The following is a 22,855-nucleotide window of genomic DNA, read 5'->3' on the forward strand; positions in this document are numbered from 1 at the left end:
TACTAAAAGGATCCCCATTTGGCAGATTGGGGAAACTGAGGCACCAGGAGGTTAAATAACTGGTTCAAGTCCATGCTGTTAGTAGAGCTGGAATTTGAACTGAAGCAGTCTGCAGAACCTCTGCTCTTAAGCATTATCCCATTGCTTCTGCTACATAATAGCATTCTGATAGTTGAGTGAGAAAATGAATGTATGGAATGATACCTGTTAGATCCTGAGAGAGAAGCAGTCTTAAGTTTCTGTTGGCTGTTGAGCTGGGACTACAGGTTTGTTCAGGGGTTTGTCTGGTTGTTGGACATGAACCTGAGCATAAGTAAATGACAGTTACTCCTGTTCTTTAGGCCGTTGGTGGATATTAGCTTACAGGAATACCTGTACCCAGGGATAATATCTAATTGGTACATATGAATATAGCCATCCCAGTGGTTTGGCTGGAATCCACTCTTCTACATAGTACTCTATAATCATTGATCACTGTACTGTTATGATTCTGAAATGTTTAGAATATTATCCTTGCCTAAGCCATGGATAGGAAGTTTAGACTTGGGAGAGCAGAGCTGGAGAAAAGGGTCTGCTTCCTATAGAAGTCACTGTTGATATTGCTTATTCCAGGTTCCTTCCTTAGAATTTTACAGTGGCTACACTATCTCTGAGCTGTACCCTTTGGTCAAGCAACTGAATGGCACTCTGACTCTCCATTTTCGCGACAAGCTCCGGACTGTGTATTCCAAGTATTCTCAGAGGTAAGTACCAAGGCTCGGTTTGGAGGTTGAGTTCATGTTCATCCATGAGAGAGCTTTCAAACACTAGGCCCAGGCTAGCCTCACTTAAGAGAGAAGGAGTCAGGGAATTTTCACCTTTCTTTCTATTCCATGGTAAAAGGGAGATAGGGAACCAAGGGTTCCATCTCCCACTTGTCCCCTGGAGCCGGTTTGGCTTTGGCCTGCTTTACACTGAGTGGACCTCTCTCCTTCCTTTTGCAGTGACTTCTTCAAAGTCTCCACAATCCCTCCCTTGGAAATATCGAAGCTGGAGGAGATTTTTAAAGGCTAATTGTGAGGTGGAGGGCCTGGTTTTCTGGCAGTAGCCACCAGGGCTGGACAGACACGTAACCAGGCTATATTTATTCTATCTGAATTTGTTTCTTAATCAGTTTTCCTTGTTTTCCCTCTATGTTTGTCTTCTCCTGAAGTTAAAAAAAAGTTATAAATATTTTATTAAATAGAAGAAATTATTGTTATATTTTATGAGCATAAAAAATAATAAAAAAAGAATGGTTACTGTTAACATGGCTCATTCCCTTTCTTGTGGCTCAGGAGCTCCACTCACAATCCAAGAAACTTCCTCCTGCCTTAGGAAAGGCTGTACCTTGGGGTCTAGCTTATCTAACTTTCTCCCATGTCCCGAGACCTCCTCCTCAAGGGGAGAAGAATTGAGATGAGTGGGAACTGATGGGTGCATCTGTAGGAGGTCCCTGAGAGTGGAAAAAAAAAAAACAAGGCAAAAAACCCCTACCTCTGAGGCAGGCCTCAGTGCTTAGGGCTGGTACAACTGGTAGTGTAGGCTAATACCCTTGGGTCCCAATCTCAGGTTGTTTGCTTCTTCCCAGGTGATGGTAAGGTAGGAATCAGGACTTTAACCCAAACACAGCTCTACTTTCATAGTTAGGTAGCGTTGTGGAGTCTAAATATTGTTAAAAATTGCTTGGAGTGATGTGCTGGCACTCTTTGTCTACCAAGAGAAGACCCTGCTGCCCAGGAAATCAGCAAGATGTCCCATGAATACAAGTACCAACCACTTGACCAATTTTAATTCCTAAAGCCTTAGGAGGTTCTGGCGTGATGTGCCTGGGACAGTTAGTGCAGATGCTAGTAGAGGAGTTGAACATCCTCTGTGCAAGTTGTTCAAGAGCTACTGCCTCAATCCTACCTCCACAGCCTACCCACAATTCAGCAAGTAATGTCTGCTACAGCAGAAAACACCCATTACTTTATTCTTTTTAAGATTTATTTATTTATTTGAGAGGCAGGGTTACGGACAGAAAGAGAGACAGAGAGGTCTTCCACCTGCTGGTTCACTCCCTAAATGGCTGCAATGACCGGAGCTGAGCTGATCCAAAGCCAGGAGCCAGGAGCTTCTTCTGGGTCTCCCCCATGGGTGCAGGGGCCCAAGCACTTGGGCCATCTTCTACTGCTTTCCCAGGCCATAAGCAGAGAGCTGGATCAGAAGTGGAGCAGCTGGACTCAAACCAGCACTCTGATATGGGATGCCCACATCATAGACCTCAGCTTCCTTAACCTGTTGTACCACAGCATTGGCCATCAATCTTCAGCCAAAACCTGTGGCTCTGGGCTCAGGCATTTGTCTACTTTCTGTTGACCATAGCTACCTGGATGTCACACAATTACCTCAAACTAAACATGTCCAAAGCTAAAATTTTCCTCCTGGTAGCCTAGTTTTATATTTTATATTTGTTATCTTGATCACCATCCACCTAGTTACCAAAACCAGACATTAGGGAGATTGTCTGGGCTCCCTTTACCCTCTACAACAACTGATCAGTCAGTCATATGACTTTTTTTAACCTCCCATCCCTAACTTTAAGCTTGACCACTCATATACTAGACTTAAATTTTCAATTATGGCCTTAGAGTGACTTCATTAAATTTTCCCTCCCAAATACTTGTTGAATTGATTTGTCATCATATCCTCTCCTACCACTGCCCAGGTTTGCTATCTAATCTATTGCCTGGGTTACTACAGTAGTTTCCTAAGTGATCTCCCTGTCGTTAATCTTGTTCCCTTCAAATTCCCCTTCCACATAACTACCAGATTGACTTATTTGTAATTCAACTTTAGGATTACAGTTCTGGGTAAGACAGTTAAGCATCTGTCACCATTTGTTTCCTATTAAACACTATCATTAAAATGATAGAATGCCTGGCGCAGCTATTTGAGAATTCTAAAAAGTAAATAACCAAGCAGATGGGATAAGATTACCAGAAGCTGAAGAAGTAACAAACGATGGTGGGTTTTCCACAGTTTTCCCCCTCTCTGAGGTTCACCAGGTTGAACTTAATCCAGTCATAAATCTCAAAGTAAACATTCTGGTATGATGGAAAGCTCCAGGAGATGCCCTCTAGGTACGGCTCGATCGAGATGTGGGAGGGAATTCCTAAAGCTCAGAGAAAGTAGGAGAATCTCTATTTTTTAACTTTCTTCTTTCACACCTCATCCTCCAGGAAGTCATGCAATAATGAAAGTGTTGGGAACCTTCAGGAACCAGGATTCTCAGGGCAGGGCTCCATAATGTCTGTTTGATAGAACTGTGACTGTGAGAGAGCAGAGAGCAAAGAACTGCACTGTTTTTTTTTTAATCTCTCTTTTGTCCTAACATTTGTCTGGAGATGTGGTGTAATTGCAGACGTGAACATTTCTGACTAGAGGACTGGAAGGGAAGCATCACGAACCAAGCAGTCCCAGGGAGGATGTACAAAGGTGAAAGCTCAGACAAATGGCCACATAGTGTCGTCATCTTTTTTTTTTAAGACTTATTTATTTATTTGAAAGTCAGAAATACACATAGAGAGAGGAGAGGCAGAGAGAGAGAGGTCTTCCATCCGCTGGTTCATTCCCCAATTGGCTGCAACGGCCGGAGCTGCACTGATCCAAAGCCAGGAGCCAGGAACTTCCTCCGGGTCTCCCACGGGGGTGCAGGGGCCCAAAGACTTGAGCCATCTTCTACTTCTCTCCCAGGCCACAGCAGAGAGCTGTATTGGAATAGGAGCAGCTGGAACTTGAACCGGCACCCATATGTGATGCCAACGCTTCAGGCCAGGACGTTAACCCACTGTGCCACAACACCGGCCCCCATTGTGTCTTCTTTAAAAAAAAAAAAAGTACTCCTGGGTACACATCCCCAACTGGTTTGTGTGTTGATCAGATAATAGATTAGCTTATCTAAAAATTGGAGAACTGAAATAACAGACATCCATCTAGGTTCCAGGCTGACAGCTTAGTGACACACATATACTCAACAGATCTAAATAATAAGGAAAAGACATTTTTTTTTTGGCAAAGACTTTAAAAACTGATCTGATGTTGAACCTCCAGGCCAGAGAAAGCATGTGGGAATTTTTGGCTTGAATGTAGTCAGATTGACTACTAAAATGAAACTATCAACATTTTAAATAAAATTTTAAGTAGGCTTAGGATCTTACAATGTCATATTGAAAACATCAATGATATACTCCAGAATTAATAGACATATGAAGAACTACAAGCATCTCAAACTTGTATTGTAAAAGACAATGAATAGGGGCCAGCACTGTGACACAGAGGGTTAACGCCCTGGCCTAAAGCGCTGGCATCCCATATGGGCACTGGTTTGAGACCCGGCTACTCCACTTCCAATCCAGCTCTCTGCTATGGCCTGGGAAAGAAGTGGAAGATGGCCCAAGTACTTGGGCCTCTGTACCCATGTGGGAGACCTAGAAGAAGCTCCTGGCTCCTGGCTTCAGATCGGTACAGCTCTGGCCATTGTGGCCAATTGGGGAGTGAACCAGCGGATGGAAGACCTCTCTCTCTCTGCCTCTCCCCTCTCTAACTCTGACTTTCAAATAAATAAATCTTAAAAATAGAAAAAAGACAATGAACAGGGGTGGGGATTTGGCCTAGCAGTTGAGCCATTGGTTGGGACAACTACAACCCATGTTTGGAGTGCCTGAGTTCAAGTTCCAGCTCTGCTCCTGATTCCAGCTTCCTGCTAATGCAGACACTGGGAGAGGGCAGATGATAGATCAAGTGGTTGGGTCTCTGAAACACACTTGGAGGTCTGTATTGAATTCTGGCTCCTGACTTTGGCTTGGCACATCCCCAGCCATTGTGGACATTTGGGGCATAAACCAGCATATGGGAGTTTTCTGTCTGTCTCTCAAATATATACACATATTTTTAAGGCAATTAACAGATATTAGGAGCAAGAGAACACAGGTTTTGGAATTATCCGACAAAGACATTAAATACACCTACCATAAAAACTCAGATGAATAAGGGCAGACACGCTTGGAACAAAAGTTAAAATATGAAGTCCCACTAAATGAATAGAAGATATTCAGAACCAAAAGGAAATTTTGGAATTGAAAACTACATAACTGAAATTAGAAACTCATTGGATGGACTCAATAGCAGAAGGGGATGACGGAGGAAAGGTTCAGTCAACTTGAAGGGACATAAATAGAAATTATGCAACATGAAAGAGGAAAAACTGGCAAAAATAAACAGTGCTTCATCAATTCATCTGATAATAACAAAACGTCTGTCAGTTGTTCTATTGGAGTTCTAGAAGCAGAGGAGGAAAAGAACAACTGAAAAAAATCTGAAGAAATGTATAAGTTTGATGAGAGATGTCATCCTATAGTTTAAAGAAAATGGGTGAACTTAGGATAAACTAAAATAAACCCACAGACAGATAAATCATAGTCAACTTGCTGCAAAAGAAGGAAAAAAATACCTTAAAAGCATGGGGTGGGCAATGCATTAAATAAAGGTGAATCACGACTTGAATGACTAGAGATTTCTTATCAGAAAATCTGATGAAGAAATAAAAGAACAAGGCCAGCGCCGTGGCTCACTTGGCTACCCGGGTTCTAGTCCTGGTTTGGGCGCCGATTCTGTCCAGGTTGCTCCTCTTCCAGTCCAGCTCTCTGCTGTGGCCTGGGAAGGCAGTGGAGGATGGCCCAAGTGCTTGGGCCCTGCACCCGCATGGGAGACCAGGAAGAAGCACCTGGCTCCTGGCTTCAGAGCAGCACAGTGTGCTGGCTGTGGCAGCCATTTTGGGGGGTGAACCAACGGAAGGAAGACCTTTCTCTCTGTCTCTCTCTCACTGTCTAACTCTGCCTGTCAAAAAAAAAAAAAATTGATTCTAAGTAGACTGTGGAAAGATTGTATTTTGTAATTTCTAAGGCAACTATTAAAAATTTTACAAAGGTATGTCAAAACCACAATGTGTAAATTATAATAGGAAAATAAAAAAATGTTCAAATAATTCAAAAGAAGACAAAGAAAAGGGACACAGAGGAATAAAAAAAGACCAACTTGAAAAAAATCATAAAATGGCAAACCTAAATCCATTCATATCAATAATTATATGAAATGGTATAAATATACCAATGAGAAGATAGATATTATCAGAACGGACTTTTATTTTTTTGACAGGCAGAGTTAGAGACAGAGAGGAAGGTCTTCCTTCCATTGGTTCACCCCCCAAATGGCCGCTATGGCTGGCGCTGTGCAGATCTGAAGCCAGGAGCTGGGTGCTTCCTCCTGGTCTCCCATGCGGGTGCAGGGCCCAGGCATTTGGGCCATCCTCCACTGCCTTCCCGGGCCACAGCAGAGAGCTGGACTGGAAGAGGAGCAACCAGGACAGAATCCGGCGCCCCAACCGGGACTAGAACCCCGTTGTGCGAGAGCCGCAGGCGAAGGATTAGCCAAGTGAGCCATGGCGCCAGCCCACACAACAGACTTTTAAAAAATGACCTAGCCATATGTTGTCTATAGAATTGCACTTTAAGTGTGATGATGAAGGTAGATTAAAAGTAAAAGACTGGGGCCAGTGTCGTGACGTAGTGGGTTAAGCTGCCGCCTGTGACACCTGCATCTCATTGTGGGCACAGATTGGAAACTCGGATGATCTACTTCTGATCCAGCTTCCTGCTAACAGCCCTGGAAAAACAGTTGAAGATGACTCAAATACGTGGGTGCTCGCACTCACATGGGAGACTGGAAAGAAAATCCTGGCTCCTGGCTTCAGCCTGGTCTAGCCTTGGCCTTTGCAGCCATTTGGGGAGTGAAGCAGTAGATGCAAGTTCTCTCCCTTTCTCTCTGTCTCTTGCTCTCTCTCTAACTCTGCCTTTCAAATAAATAAAAGAATCTTTTTTTAAAAAAATAGGACAACATATTTACTCAGTGTGCGTGGTCTGTGTCAGAATAAAAATGCCCTTGAAAACTTTTCAGTGCTTTAGAAAAGCAAAAGGCACTGGGTTGCCCTTAAAAAATAAAATCAAAGACTGAAAACATTGATTCAAAAAATGAATCAAAAGAAAGCTGGAGTGGCTAAATTAACATAAGACAACGTGCACTTTAAAGCAAAGAAACTGCCAAGGATAGAGATACATTGTTGTGGATAAAAGTTTCAATTCACCAAGAAGACATAAAATCCTAGATGTTGTTTGTTCCTAATAATAAAGGTTTCAAAATACAAGCAAAAACTGATATTATTCAAGGAAGAAATTAATGCAGCCACACTTAGAGTTTTGGTAATTGGTGCAGAAGCTAGCAGGCAGGAAATCAGAAAGGACATTGAAGAAATAAACACCACCATCAAACAATTGAATCCAACAGGCATTTCTAGACTATCCTACAAAACAATAGCAGAATCCACCTTCTCAAGTACACATGGGACATCCACCAAGACAGACCCTAATCTAGGTCATGAACAAGCCTTAATCAATTTAAAAGAATTGAACTAATATAAAATGCATTCTTTTTAAAAGAAATTTTTTTTAACAGGCAGAGTTAGTGAGAGAGAGAGAGGAAGGTCTTCCTTTTTCTGTTGGTTCACCCCCAAGTGGCTGCTACAGCCGGCGCTGAGAGGCAGAAATACAGACACACACACACACACACACACACACACACGCACACAGGTACTCCATCCATTGGTTCATTCCCCAAATGGCTTCAACAGCTGGGGCTGGGTCAGGCCAAAGCCAGGAGCCAGGAACTCCATCCAGGTCTCCCATGTGTGTGGCAGGGTCCAAGCACCTGGACCATCTTATGTTACTTTCCCAGGTGCCTTAGCAGAGCTAGATGGGAAAGCTGAGCAGCTGGGACTTGAACCAGCACTCATATGAGACACTGGTGTTGCAGGCTACAGCTTAACCTCCTACACCACGGCACCTAGAATGTGTTCTTTGACCACAGTGGGAAAACTAGAAATCAGTAACAGAAAAATAGTGAAATCTTCAAACACTTGAAAATGAAATAACACATTTTGAAATAATTCATGAATCAAAGAACCTGGAAATGACCTAAAGATCCTTCCATGGGTGAATGGAGGAACAAACTGATGGACGCATGTAATAGAATACCATTAGAAAAAGCAATACATTTAATTCACATAACAACTTATAAGATGCTGAAAGGCATTATTCTGGCTAATGATGCCTGTTTTAGGGACTGGCACCAGGCCTTGCAGGTAAAGCCATCACCTACAATGCTAACATCCCATATGGGTGCCGGTTCAAGTCTCAGCTGCTTTACTTTTAATCCTGCTCTCTGCTAACGGCCTGAGCAAAGCAGCTGAAGATGGCCCAAGTGTTTGGCTGCTGCCATACACGTGGGAGACCCAGATGAAGCTCCTGGCTCCTGGCTTTGGTTTGGCCCAGCCCTGACCATTGCGGCCATCTGGGGAGTGAATGAATGGATGGAAGATCTCTCTCTCTCTCTTTCTCCCTGTCTCTTTGTAACTCTGACTTTCAAACAAATAATAAAAAATAAATAAATCTTTAAAAAAGGAAGGCTGTTTCAAAAGGTTACATAGTATGTGACATTCTTGAAAGGACAAAACTGCCGTGGTAAGGGGGAAAGGTTAAGGAATGATTTACAGGAACAGTATGTGTGGGGAGCAACTGGGAGCAACTCGGACTAGACTAAGTTACTGGAATTAAGACTTATTCTATGCATCTGCTCTCCCACAATATGGCGCTGGGAGAGGAGGAAACAGCTTCTACACAGCTGCCTCCAGTTCAACCAATAAACTGTAGGACCTGCTCCTGATTGGAGGAGAGCAGCGTACTCGGCGTGTGGGTAGCAGAGTTGGGATTGGTGGAAGAGGACTATAAAGGAGGAGAGAGACAACATGCACCAGGAACATCTATCTGAAGGAACACCTGTGCAGCCCCTGAGAGAGCCGGCCGGCGGTGTGCCGCTCCCCCGCGGAAGTGGGGAAAGTGGCAGGGGGAACCGCCCTTCCACGGAGGTGGAAGGGACGGTAGCCAACCCGGGAAGAACCAGCAGCAAACCCGGGGAGGGCCGAGCAGACAAAAGAACAACACAGGGTCCTGTGTCGTTCCTCCACGAAGAGGGGGAGCGACATAATGGTGCCATGACTCGGATAGGAAACCTAGGCAGGGTCCTGTGTTGTTCCTCCACGAAGAGGGGGAGCGACATAATGGTGCCGTGACTCGGATATGAAGCCTAGGCAGGGTTTAGTGTTGTTCCTCCATGAAGAGGGGGAGCGACATAATGGTGCTGTGACTCGGATAGGAAACCTAGGAGGGAAGAAGCGGGAAGAAGTGGGAAAATACCGGAGAGAGAGACTAGCAAAGAGCCTAGGGGAAAGCCGGACGGAAAAGGTGCCGGAAGAAGCTATCGAAAGCCTAGGCATAGACTCGGATACAGACTGTGGGAAAGAAGTTAGGATTGGACGTTAGGGTTGAAAGCGAAAGTGAAACCTAGAAGAAACTTAGACTTGGATACGGACTGTGGGGAGAAGCCAGGAGAAATGAGGGAGGAATATTGTTGGAAGAAAAGTTAGGAAACATTCCGGGTAGAGAAAAATGTTAGGGAAATTGAAGCCGCGGGGGCAGGCTGAGGCGGAGACGTAAGCTATATTGGGATTCGTCAAGTCAGCCTGGGGAACAAGGGGCGAAAATCTGGAACCAGAGGCGGAGACATGGGCCAGGTTGGAATCCGTCAGATTAGCCCGGGGAGCAAAAGACGGGAAGCCAAACCGAAAGGCGCAGACGTGAGCTAGGTTGAATTCACCAGGTTAGCCCGGGGAACTTAGACTGAATAGCGGTGGCAGAAACGTGAGCTAGGCTGTGTGATTCGCGGAAGCCGCCGCGTGCAGAGAGAGCGCACGGGGCGCAAGCAAATAGGGAACGTGGGGCTGGCGCTAAGGCCGTGGTGTGGGCTCAAAGGGCGCGGAGACTGCGGAGCGCACAAAGCCGGGAAGCCGCCGCGGGGCGAGGCGCCGAGAAAGGCGGGAAGCCGCGGGGATAAGAGAAACAGAAGTTTAGAAGTAAAATGAGAGAAATAGGAATGCTGGCAGATAGAAGTAAAATAGGAGAGATAGGAATGCCCGGAGGTAGAGAAATAGAAAAATAAGGCCTCCCCACAACATGGCAATGAGAGAGCTTGGATTCGGTCTGCCTGATTAGTAAGATGATAAGCACCTGTGGGCGGCTGCAGGTCACCGAAGACAGGCACGTTATCAACACCAATAAGTCTCCCCACAAGACGGCAATGAGAAGGCTTGGATTCGGTTTGCCTGATTGATAGGGCTTGTAAGCACCTGCAGGCAGTTCTAGCAGAGCAGAGCATGCGCTGCAGGGCACCGAACACAGGCACGCATCAGCGCCTAAAAACCTCCACAACATGGCGAAGAGAGGACCCAGATTCGGTTTGCCTGATTGATAGGACTTGTAAGCACCTGTGGGCAACTCTAGCAAGCAGAGCAGAGTGTGTGCCGTGGGGCACCGAAGACAGGCGCGTATCAACGCCAAAAATAAAAAGAAAGGGGGATCTGTGGGGAGCAACTCAGACTAGACTAAGTTACTGGAATTAAGACTTATTCTATGCATCTGCTCTCCCACAATATGGCGCTGGGAGAGGAGGAAACAGCTTCTACACAGCTGCCTCCAGTTCAACCAATAAACTGTAGGACCTGCTCCTGATTGGAGGAGAGCAGCATACTCGGCGTGTGGGTAGCAGAGTTGGGATTGGTGGAAGAGGACTATAAAGGAGGAGAGAGACAACATGCACCAGGAACATCTATCTGAAGGAACACCTGTGCAGCCCCCGAGAGAGCCGGCCGGCGGTGTGCCGCTCCCCCGCGGAAGTGGGGAAAGTGGCAGGGGGAACCGCCCTTCCACGGAGGTGGAAGGGACGGTAGCCAACCCGGGAAGAACCAGCAGCAAACCCGGGGAGGGCCGAGCAGACAAAAGAACAACGCAGGATCCTGTGTCGTTCCTCCACGAAGAGGGGGAGCGACAAGTATGAAGGAGATTTATGGGGCCAGTGGCAATTGTTCAGGATCCTGACAGTAGTGGTAGTTACTAAGTCTTCACACATGAATGCTACACCAAGAAGAACAAGGGTACTGTTATTGTATGATAATTGTGAAAGCAGCTTTGAAAGTTGAATGTGGAAGTTTCTTCCCTAGCCTCCAGGATGTAGTATGGACTTGTTAGTGGGGTCACAAGGAGGGCCCAGCCTGGTGGTTGCTCCTTGGCCATAGGGCTATTTCTCCACATAAAGTGTAAGGATGTCATTTCGTTGCAGTAGACTAAAATGTGTTCCTGGGCCAGCGCTGTGGCTCACTTGGCTAATCCTCTGCCTGCGGCACCAGCACCCCAGGTTCTAGTCCCAGTTGGGGTGCCGGGTACTAGTCCCAGTTGCTCCTCTTCCAGTCCAGCTCTCTGCTGTGGCCTGGGAGGGCAGCAGAGGATAGCCCAAGTGCTTGGGTCCCTGCACCCACATGGGAGACTGGGAGGAGGCACCCAGCACCTTGCTTCGCATTGGCACAGCGCCGGCCGTGGTGGCCATTAGGGGAGTGACCAATGGAAGGAAGACCTTTCTCTCTGTCTCTCTCTCACTGTCTATAACTCTGTCAAATAAAATAAAATGTGCTCCTGAAAGTCACAAGGATTTTTGTCTCTAAAGAAGAGACACTTTTGAGTCCTGGAAAGTCAAGGATTTAGAAGGGCTGAGTCCTTACCCTGGCATAGTGTGTTGTGAAATCCTGCCCTGGTACAGCCTCAGTTGCCCACCTATTCAATGTAGCTAATATCTGGCTTGCCTGGGGTCACTGCTCATAAGGCAGGAATTCAAACATTTCGGTTGTCAGGCCTACTCAGTTTTGCATGGAAACGGAAGGCTTCTCCCACAAGCCCTTCTGGAGGGGAGGACTGTTATGTGAGGTATGTGTTGGAGAAACCAGATTGTGCTGACCAAGTTTTTCAAGGTGCCTCACACGCGTATTTAGTAGTAGTCTGGGCTCTACTCCATCATCCCATTTCATCTTCCCAGTAACCAAATCACTTCCTTGAGATCTGTATCCTGCAGACACCTGGCTTCTAAACCAATTACAGTGGCAGTAATTTCCCCATGGGGTTGTGGGGAGTTGCAGCTAGCCATCGGAATTCTTGGTGGCAGCACTTTTAGTATTACGGTCAACCCTAGTGGATATTCTTGGCATGTGCTGCTGCCACCAGCCCTATGTGCATGTGGCTTACTGAGAGAGTCTGGGTGACCACCCAAGCCTCCCCCTCCCATTTCTGCCACCATCCATTGCCCTCCCCCCACCATTCTGAGGTAAATAATGCAGCACTGGTGTTAACTATATTTATCCATTTATTAAAATACTTTAAGAAGCAATACTTTATTAACTTTGAGGACTGGTGATCCATTTGGGGGGGGGAGAGGAATAGGCACACTTTGTGGACCTTTTCTTTCTTTCTTTTTTTTCTGTTAACCTTTCACTACCCCACTTCCTGTCCTCACCAGCCCCTGGCCCTGCTGCTTATTTGCAGTGGCCTCTGAGGGAACAAAAACCGCACAACAGAAAACAACAGAGGATTACAGATTAGCCATCAAACAGACAAAAGCAATTCCCTTAATCCACACAGCCAGTCAAGGTCCCTTACAGGATGGAATGGTGTGAATTGGTTTGGTTGCTTTGGTATTAGTTTCTACCTCTTGTAAAAAACATTTTTTCCCACTTGTATCCCCAGGGAAGGGGATGCTGACCCTGTTGATTTTTCTGGTTAATATTTATTAAGTTGACATTTTTTTCTGTACTCTTCCCCTGTTGTATTCAACATAGCACAGGGCCTTTAGGATAAGGGGACTAATCTCTTATAGTGTTGACACCAAAGGACTTGATGCCAGTTTAAAGCTAGCTGGCTTTTTTCTTCTCCACTATTCTTCGGGCCTGGAATTGCCCACTCTATCAATTCCTCAGAAACTTCTACCAAAGATGCAACCAAACCCCAGAGCTTTGGCTGTTAATGGTGTCTGTGAACAAAATTGAGATGGATATTTGGTGTCTGGTCCCACCACCATAGCAATTGGATCTCTGCAGGTAGTTAGCAGTGAAGTCCTGAAAAGAGTTTATGCTCCCAGGGGCTAAGGCAACTCCCTTGAGAGAGGAATCATTTCTTGCTTCATTTCTAAGCGAGTATGTGCACGAACAGATGCTCAGGAGGTTGTCTTCCTTTTCAGGATACAACTGCCATTTTGCAGGTAACTGAGCGATTTAACAAGCCACACCTGCTCCCGGGCCTTGTCATCTGTCAACTCTGCTCCATATTGGACTCAAGCCCCAAATCTTAGTGGTTCTGAACATTCAATATTGTTCTGACTCAGGGTGGGAAGATAGGGTGAGTGGAAGGGAATCCACATGGTATTAACAGAGCAACAGCAGCATTACAATGTACCAAGACCTATAGTACTTCAGCCAAGCAAGCACAAGATATGAAGTCCTATTACAGTTTACTATCATCACTGGCAAAAAATAATTACAAGACATAGCCCCACTTGGAATACAGTCAAGATAAGGCTATCCTTTCTCAAGACTTCCTTCTGTTCCCTTAGCTTTTCTCATGTGAAAATTTTCCCTTTTGGAAAAGTTTCTTCTGAGAAAAATGCAACTTGGTTTCCAATCTATGAGTGTGTGTGCAGGCATTAAGGCGTGCTGCCATGGAGGACCCAAGTTGAGCTGTGATGGTGACCTTGCTGATGTGATCCAATACCTCCTCTTGGAAAGAAAGAGCTATCCAGAGAAAGCCAAAAACACAGCAACAGCACACTCCCCACTCAGATATACACAATAAGTTAACACATCCTGGTGCTTTGTAAATGTTTCCTCTTGGCATTTTCCTTCGACTTTCTTCTCTTCTTGTAGCGCCAGGACTTTTGTTTGGCAGAGCAGTCAGACATTTGGGGATTATCCCCTTGTTAGTAGTTTTCTCCTCACCCCTGCAGAGGTGGAATACAGGAGGCTGGTTTAAGTGGATTAGGCTGGTGGAGTTCCAGAGTTGAGAACCAGTGCTTAGAGTCTGGATTGTGCACCTCGATGAACCAGCCATTGGACTGAGTCAGGAAATTGAGCACACTGAGTTTGAAGAGTGGGGAGAGGTCAGGTTTTTGGCTTTCTCTTGATAAAGGGGAAGGGAAGCTTACCCAAAGGTTCTGAGTTGAGCATAGGGTGAGGATGCAAGGCAGACCAGAGAGAAACTCCCTGGGCATAGGTGTTTGATTAGATTTGCCTGACTGGGAGTAGAAATTCAAAAACACAAATTGGGATTCGGAGCAGTTTAGGCCTGTTTGTAGTCCTTAGAAATTTGGAAGAAAAAAACTGTGGGGAAGCAGGGGCTTTTAGCCTCCGTTTCCCCAAATCCAAGTTCTCTTCTGGTCATGTAGAATGCCTCTCTGCACTCCAGGGAAAAAGGCAAGATGGAAGATCTGAAGGTGATTTCGGGACTGTCCTAATAGCCTGTGACTCAAGGCCTGGTTGCTCCGTAATGGTTGTTTTATTGGGGAAGGGGCCAGCACAGGTCAGGGTAGTTGCTGATGTAGAGTCCAGGACAAATTGAACAAAAAAGGGCAGCATGCCAGCATAGCCCCCTTCTCAGAGGCATTGGTATTTTTTGTTCTCAATTCTACGGCCTGGCTCAGAATTTTCAAGGGGTGTCAGAATTGACTGGACTAAAGGTAGAGCCCAGCCATTTCTAAGACGCTGAAAATGCACCAAAAGATTAGAAGCTCCACCAAGATCTAGGGCAGTTGGTAGAGGTGTATATGTGTGTAGGGCAATGGAGATAGGGAGGGAGTCCTGGGTTAGCACAATAAATTATACGGTCACTTAGAGGTTGAGTTGTATTTTCAGTTCTTTAAAAATATCTCTATATATTTACATCTTTATGTCTCTGCATATAATCTATACTGCAGCACAGTGGCAAAACGTTTACTTAAAAAACCCAGCAAGAATGCAGGCAAACACTCCATGGAGGCATGCAGGCTAGGATTAAGGCAGTAGGAGGGGGCCTTAATGGTTGCTATGAGGGGTGAGCGCCAACCAATGGACCCACCCAGCCACCAGAGCACCACCTGGACATGTGCAAAGACATTACAAGCACACATGGAGAAACACAAAGGCTTTGCAGAAAAGGAGGGTTTCCCATATCTCCAAGAAATGATTTCACATGGTCATATAAACAGGCAAGTGGACAAGCCTCCAGCTCCCAGGATCTAGAACTCAGCTTAGTGAGCCAACCAGCAGAGATCTCAAGAAACTGTGAATTGTGTTTGGCAGGAATTGAGGGGAGACACAACCAAACCTGGCTGTCCTGCCCCCTCTCTTCATCTCCCTGAAAGTCTTTCTTGCATTCATTCATTTCCTTAGCATCAGCAGTCTTGCTGCAAGAGTTGAATTCCATTGAATCTTTTGTAGATCCCAGGCTGTTCATAAAGCACTCATCCCAGGAAATACTACGATTGCTCAATATGTACAAAGAGAAGGAGAACTGAACAAGACAACTCAGAACAAGAATCTTTGGCCAATGAGAAAATGTAAACCTCTAAGGAGACCTGATTCAGTCCAGGAAGAGTGTGTTAGTGTAAAGAATTGGAGGGTCTTCCTTGGTGGTGCACATGCTTGTTCTGAAACAATGTGGTGTAGGCTCGATTGAGGTTTCAAGAGTTTTTTTTTTAAAGAAGAATTTGTATATGAGTTCACCCTCCAGCTTTTAAGGGCTACAACAGAGATCTTGATGGTGCTGGAGGCTCATCATCAGTTGCTTGATCTTCGCGATTTCGGCGATGCCATAAACTGCCTTCAGAGAAAAAATAAGTGCAGAAATCATAAGGTTAGTACATTGCAAGATGGCCAAATACATGAACTCTAAAGATGGCAAACAGTCTGTTCGTAGAGACTGGATTGTACCCACTACAACAACCATCTCTGAATCACCAGAGAAAACCAGCTGATATCATGGGAGCCAAACACAAATGGGATGGATCCTCAGCACCTGATAATTTATAGAATTGCTACTGACTCCATCAACATCTTTAGAAATACTCTCAAACACCATGCATGGTCTCCCAGTTGGCAGATTAGTAGGGGCTCAAACCAGGTGAAGTATAGTTGAGAAAATCCAGATCTCTTGGTTCAAGAGATTCTCTCTTGGGGCCAGCGCTGTGGCATAGAAGATCAAGCCTCTGTCTGCAGTGCTGTCATCCCATATGGGCATTGGTTTGAGTCCTGACTGCTCCACTTTCTATCAAGCACTCTGCTAATGTGCCTGAGAAGGCAGTGGAAGATGGCCCAAGTCCTTGGCCCCTGCAGCTATGTGGGAGACCCAGAAGAAGCTCCCAGCTCCTGGCTTCGGATCATCCCAGTTCTGGCTGATGCAGCCATTTGGGGAGTGAACCAGTGGATGGAAGACCTCTTTTTCTCTCTCTGTCTCTCCCTCCCTCTCTCTCTGTAATTGTGCCCTTCAAATAGATAAAAAAGAAAGGGATTCTCTCTTGACATCTATGCAAACTTTATTACTCCCCCGAACCCAGGAAAAAAAAACTCCCTTTTTTCCCATGTCCTCTACTGCTATATGGGTCAAACTTCCAGGTTGTCTTGGCCCCGGATATAAGATAACCTATCGACATCAGAACTGGAATAATGGATGACTCTAAGAAAACCTTCTTTTGAGTCCTACTGACATACAAGTAGTGCTTAGGAGCAATTCTGAAGAAGGAAGGAATGGGTGCCAAATTCAAGTGATGAAATGTATAGACATTTCGTATCTTCAGGGACTTCTTATGACAGATGGGGAAAAATGTTTAGATAGGCTGTGGAACTTGTTCCTGACTTTCAGGAATGGGTCAAGCAGAAAAATAACTGCTGGCTTCTGACTGTGTTTCCAGCTGTACACATCATTAAGGCCACACAGCGATATTCCTTTTCTGGTTCCACCCCAACCCCACCGCCTGCCCTGATCACAGTGTCCCAATCACTTTTGAATTCACATCTTTTCCAAGCGATTGCTTGGCATTACCAAGCTGTTGGCTCTCAGCTGGCTTCCCTTTTCATCGCCATCATGCCTATGAGCATTTCTGCTTGGAGCTACGTGTCCCTGTGGTGGAGACTTACCGAAAAATCCCTGGATTCCTCGGCCTGACTTATGCCTGTCTTCCTCTTCTAGTTTTTTCTTCCCCAATTTGGGGAACTGACCTTTCAACCTCAGGCTCCTACTGTCCATGTCTGAAGACTTTTCCTGGGAAACCAGAGCAAGAGGAAGGTAAAAATGTTAGTTACTTAGCATTCATAAGTAATTTCTGGATGCCTGGCAAGGATGGCTGCAGGAAGCAGGCAGATCTCTCTGTGCAGGCATGAGAGACGGTTCTATTCACTGCTCACTAGGAAAACAACTGATTTTTTTTTTTACCAAGATGCTAGGGAGAATAGATACCCTCATAGTAAATGCACTCACAGAAGTCTCATGATAACCTTGTAAAATGACTATTATCAATCGCATATTAAAGATAAAAATGCAGGGGTAGCTGTTGTAATACAGGGGGTTAAGCTGCTGCTCAAGATACCGATATCCCATATTGGAGTTCTTGCAATCAAGTCTCACAATCATTTTTTTAAAAAGATTTATTTATTTGAAAGTTTTCTCCTCAAATGGCTGCAATGACTAGCACTAGATCAATACGAAGCCAGGAACCTAGAGTTCCATCAGAGTCTCCACTGTGGGTGGCAGAGGCCCAAGTACTTGGGCCATCTTCTGCTTCTTTTCTAGGTGCATTAGCAAGGAGCTGGTTTAGAAACAGAGTGGCTAGCCCTCATATGGGATGCTGGTGGCAACTTAACTTGCTGTGCCACAATGCCACCATACTCCACTTCCAATTTCAATGCAGCTTCCTATGCTCAACTCAGAACCTTTGGGTAAACATTCTACATGACCAAAAGAGAACCTGGGGAGGATTACAAACAGGCCTAAACTGCTCCAGATCCTTATTTTTGAATGCTACTCCCAGTCAGGAAAATCTAATCAAACACCTATGCCCAGAGTTTCTCTCTGGTCTGCCTTGCTAATGCACCTGGGAAGATGATGGCTCAAGTACTTGGGTCCCTGCCACCCATGTGAGAGACCTGAATGGATTTCCTGGCTCCTGGCTTTTGCCTAGCCCAGCCTTGCTTCTCTCATTCTGACTTTCAAATAAATGAGAAGAACTTTTTTAAAAATTTATTTGACAGACTTAGACAGTGAGAGAGAGACAGAGAGAGAGGTCTTCCTTCTGTTGGTTCACTTCCCAAATGGCCATCATGGCCGGCGCTGCGCCGATCCAAAGCCAGGAGCCAAGTGCTTCCTCCTGGTCTCTCACACGGGGTGCAGGCGCCCAAGCACTTGGGCCATCCTCCACTGCCTTCCCGGGCCACAGCAGAGAGTTGGACTGGAAGAGGAGCAGCCAGTACTAGAACCCGGCACCCATATGGGATGCCAACACCGCAGGCGAGGATTAACCAAGTGAGCCACGGTGCCGGCCCAGAGAAGAACTTTTTAAAAATGAGAAAGCAGAGGCTCAGAGAGGTCAAACAAGGCCCCTACTGTCTCATCTGGCAGCTCTTCATGAACTAGGGGGAAAAAAAGCACTCCTTCCTTCAGACACGGGCTCCAGTATTATGAATATCAGTTCTCTGCTGTGCATGATTTTGTGAGCCCTTACTTACCGCTTTGGCTAAATACCTTCCTATGGAAAGAGATTCTGTCCTAGGCCAGGCATACTTACAGACAAATTGGGACCTCAAGGAATGGACTGTGTTTGCTTCATTTCTCTCAAGATCTAGCTCATTTACGTAGCTGGAAAGGTTGGTGAGGGAGAACTGAACTGGGTAATAATGGAAGCAACATGAATTTCTTTCTTTCTCTGCTTAACAATGTCTTCCTTGAGTGCTACTGATTAAGAGTCCTGGAAAGTACTCAGGTCGTCAACAAAGGCATGCAAGAAAGCTGGGGACTCCTCGAAAACCTGAATTTGTATATAGCTTTTTCTCAGAAATTGTAACCTGGTTGTTGGATTCATCCAAACATACCTGTTTGGCAGGCTCACTTGCATGTAAGTGGTCTATTGAATCAGAACTTGGGTAGAATGAGTGGAGGGACTAGGGATTTCAACAGGTTGACAGGAATGGTTTTATGGTAGGGAATTTTCAAGAAAAACCCTTTCAGACCACAAAGAGAGTAATTTCTTAGTGATAGGTAGACTTCTTTGGGTTATTTGATTTATGAAGTGGGACTGTTTTTCAATGTTAGGAAAGCACTTATGGTTATCCATAACAGACAACATCCCTACAGCTATCTTGTAGCAACTTCTCCCTTGCTTGCTTTTCTTTTCAACCGTGCACTTGCTAGGAGGAACAACTGAAAAAAAAACTCGTTAAGCTCCATCAAGAAGCAGGGAAAGGCGATATTTGGAAGATTTAACCACCAGTATGGCTTGGGCACCAACCATTTAGAACAGATGTGTGTGTTTCAGATGAAGTTCAGTCCTGGCAGCAGGTCCTGAGCAGAGATGGGGAATTTGAAGCCAGGAAAACACAGGAAAAAGAAACCAATCTTGCTTACTATTCCTTGATTATCTTTGGCTACAAAATGGGTCTTATTTCCCTATGATCCCCTAAGTTTTCAATGTGTTTTGTTACTTTCCCTGTCCACTTATGATGAAGAGATGGATGTGGACTCTCCATTAAGCTGAAAGCCACCTCTAGGCTCCCTCTGCTACATGAATCATTATGTTCTGGAACATATTGGAAGGTAAGACACCACATAAGAATCCACCTCCACCTTTACTTCCCAATCTCTGGGTTAAGTACCTCTGGAGCAAGAATTGGACACATCCAGTCGATCTCAGAAAGCTTTTCAAACTGTTCATTCATGGCATCCAGGGCGGCTTGTAATGTGGCCTTGTCTTCAGCATTTCTCAGCTGGTACAGACAGAAAAAAAATGAGTGTCTAATGCTTAACACCTTACCTCTACAGTCTATTTCCTTCTCCCCCACTGTCAGCACTCCTAGTAGCTAAGAGACTGCAGGGTGCCTGCTTGCATCTTCATTGGTTGTAGCCAGCTCTCTTCTTTCTCAACAGGGAGATCCAGGAAATGACCAAATGGTAGGGTCCCCAGGGGGCTGGCCACACTCACACACAGTTTGGCAAGTGGAGAGGTCTTTTGACCAGTATCAATTAACATTGAGTTTTACCCCTATAGCTTAGGGTCCAGGACAAGGGTCCTACTCTTTAACCTCAAGTCCTTGGAGATATCACCTTAAATAATAGCTATTAAGTTTTGAGCACACAATGTATGTCAGGTAGGCAGTATGCATACGTAATTTCATTCCAAGGCATATTGTTCTCATTTCATAGGTCAGAAAAAGGACTTGAAGAAGTTTAGTGCTCAAAATCACATGACTAGACAGAACGTAGATCTGTTTAACTCTATGGTTTATCCTCAACACAATACTGTTCCAGAAAGGACATGTGGAGTGACAAGATGCTGGGAGAATCTTTGTTACACACTTATTGTAATGTAAAGGTCACTTTATGAAGCAAGGAGAGAGGGCTAGAGAAAGACTGGCTCCAATTTTCACTTCATAGTAAAGAGGGTTTGCCCTGCCAGGCTAAGTTTTAGCTCCCAGCTGTTCATTCTTAGTAAAGAAGAAACTAATTCCAGGTGCTTGTCCCACAGGCTTGGGAAACAAAGCTTAAGTGCTCCCTGATAACACCCTGCACACTCTGAACTCTGTAAGTTCATGGGAAACCTATTATGGATTCTTTTGGGACTAATCCTAACTCAGAAGAACTGAGTTCTAGACCAGTAACATAGGTGAGATAGTTCATGTTCCATTAAGTAAGGAGTTGGGAGCTCACATGCACATTGATATCAATTCTGTCATGCTTGCAGCTTGCCTAATCTGGCCTCCTTTTCTCTCCACCATGAATTCTAATTTCTATATGGCACTTAATTGGCTTCTTGCTGTGCATGGATCACTCGCTGCTCCAGGCTGATGTTAGAGCCTCACCAGCTGGCATAAAAGGGTGGCAGTGACTGTGTGGAGGAAAGGATGGGAAGTAATGGCCAGTTAGGATGAGAGATGATGGAGAAGCAAGTCAAGAGTGACAATAAGCTTTTTTTGTTTTACAACAAATGACTTAGGACAATATAGACTGGCCCAGCTGCATGACCCATGTGTATGGCAGATAAAGGCAATGGGAGTTGCTGGGTGAGATCCACTTCATCCCATTGCTGACACTGAGCTTGTCACAGCTCTCCTTCCTCAAGGGGATAAACAACACCCAACAGAAACAAATCTTATCTATATCCCATCTCTATGACAGCCCTTCTGGAGATGCAATGCCATTCTTATATTGCTACTGTCTGCCTCCTGGCCTCATTATGGATTGTGTGCGTGTGTGTGTGTGTGTGTGTGTCAGGGGGTCCTCACCAGGTCTCATAGCGGGAGCCTTCTCAAGTGTGGCATAAGCTCAAGTTAGGTTGTTAGCTGGCACAAACCCATTTTCAGCCAACAGGCCCTAAGAAAGCATGAGTGGCAACAAGAGGCTAAACTCTCATATTTCCCGCTGCCCCAAACTGGCAAGAACATTGTGTTATGCCTATATATAGAAGGTACTTCTGATGCTGTTGTCTAAGGCTGAAAGACTCTAGCTTGGGGCTCAGATACTGGGACAGCCTGGCCTGATTGTCTTAGCCACTCTGCCTCTTGTGCAATGTTGCAATTAGATGAGCAAATGAAAAGGGGAAGTGGATACACTTCTTTCAATATCGACTCAGAATCCTCTCTTCAAATAAACTTTAATTAAATGAGAGGCAAAGCACAGCACCTGCCTCGGGGCCTCAGCAGCCAACCCCAACGTGGAGTGGTCATGATCAGTTGCCTCATCAGAACACACTTACCAAGTGTGCCATGGGCTTTGCATTGTGAGAAACATGCTAGTCTTAGCCTGAAAATGAAGACTCCGTCCATTCTCTTTAGCACTAATAAAAGCTACCATCTATCAAGCTGCTACTACGTGCCAGACAGTGTTAGGCATTTACTACACAATAGTTCATTTTAACGTCCCACAATAACCTTGAGAGATAGGGATTTCAACTCCTATTTTATAGATATGGAAACCAAGACCCAGGAGGTGAAGTTACTTCACACAGCTAGTGTTAAGGGGTTCTTTATCCCCAGTGCCTCAGAATGGGATCTTATTTGGAAACAGGGTCATGGCAGACATAATGAATTGTAAAGCTGGGGTCATGCCATGACTGTAATAAAGATAGAGACACACAGGTGAAGATGGAGGCAGAGACTGGAGTGATGCATACTAGCCAAGGAGCACCTAAGACGATTAGCAAACCACCAGCAGCCAGATCGATTCCCCTGTGGGCTTCAGAGGGAAACCCTGTCTATACCTTGAGTTTGGACTTCTAGCATCTGGAACTGTTGTGCTTTGAAGTCACCCAGTTCTTGGCACTTTGATATGGCAGACTTTGGAAACAAACACAGCAAGTAAGTGGCAGATTTGGGATTTGAACCCCAAGTTCCCCCAGTTTTCCCACTGTATCTATTGCCTTCCCATATGGTGAGAAAGCTATGTAGAAACTTGGAAAATATGAGCAATTCAGAAGAGTTCACTGGGCATGATGAGAACACTCTGCTTTGGATTGGTGTAGTCTGGACCCAGGAGCCATTTCCCAAAGGCAAAGGAGACATTTCTTTCCAGGGTATAGT

The 22,855-nt window shown here is 45.3% G+C and overlaps 2 protein-coding genes across 2 annotated transcripts in view; one reads left to right on the forward strand and one right to left on the reverse strand.

The window, feature by feature from the left end:
- The window catches only part of CCNB3 (cyclin B3), a 43,271-nt gene extending 41,988 nt beyond the window's left edge, over positions 1–1,283 (forward strand). The window contains 3 exon segments of the mRNA XM_070066839.1: positions 613–743; positions 984–1,041; positions 1,043–1,283. Coding sequence (XP_069922940.1) covers positions 613–743; positions 984–1,041; positions 1,043–1,087 — 234 coding nt within the window. The 3' untranslated portion in view covers positions 1,088–1,283.
- A 14,339-nt stretch (positions 1,284–15,622) lies between these two features.
- The window catches only part of DGKK (diacylglycerol kinase kappa), a 99,652-nt gene continuing 92,419 nt past the window's right edge, over positions 15,623–22,855 (reverse strand). Inside the window, exons 26-28 of the mRNA XM_070066840.1 lie at positions 19,937–20,047; positions 17,206–17,333; positions 15,623–15,892 (exon numbers count right to left, since the gene is read on the reverse strand). Of these exons, the coding sequence (XP_069922941.1) occupies positions 15,817–15,892; positions 17,206–17,333; positions 19,937–20,047 (315 nt within the window). The 3' untranslated portion in view covers positions 15,623–15,816. The remainder of the gene's footprint in view (positions 15,893–17,205; positions 17,334–19,936; positions 20,048–22,855) is intronic.

Source organism: Oryctolagus cuniculus, chromosome X, assembly GCF_964237555.1.
Source record: "Oryctolagus cuniculus chromosome X, mOryCun1.1, whole genome shotgun sequence".
Taxonomy (NCBI): domain Eukaryota; kingdom Metazoa; phylum Chordata; class Mammalia; order Lagomorpha; family Leporidae; genus Oryctolagus; species Oryctolagus cuniculus.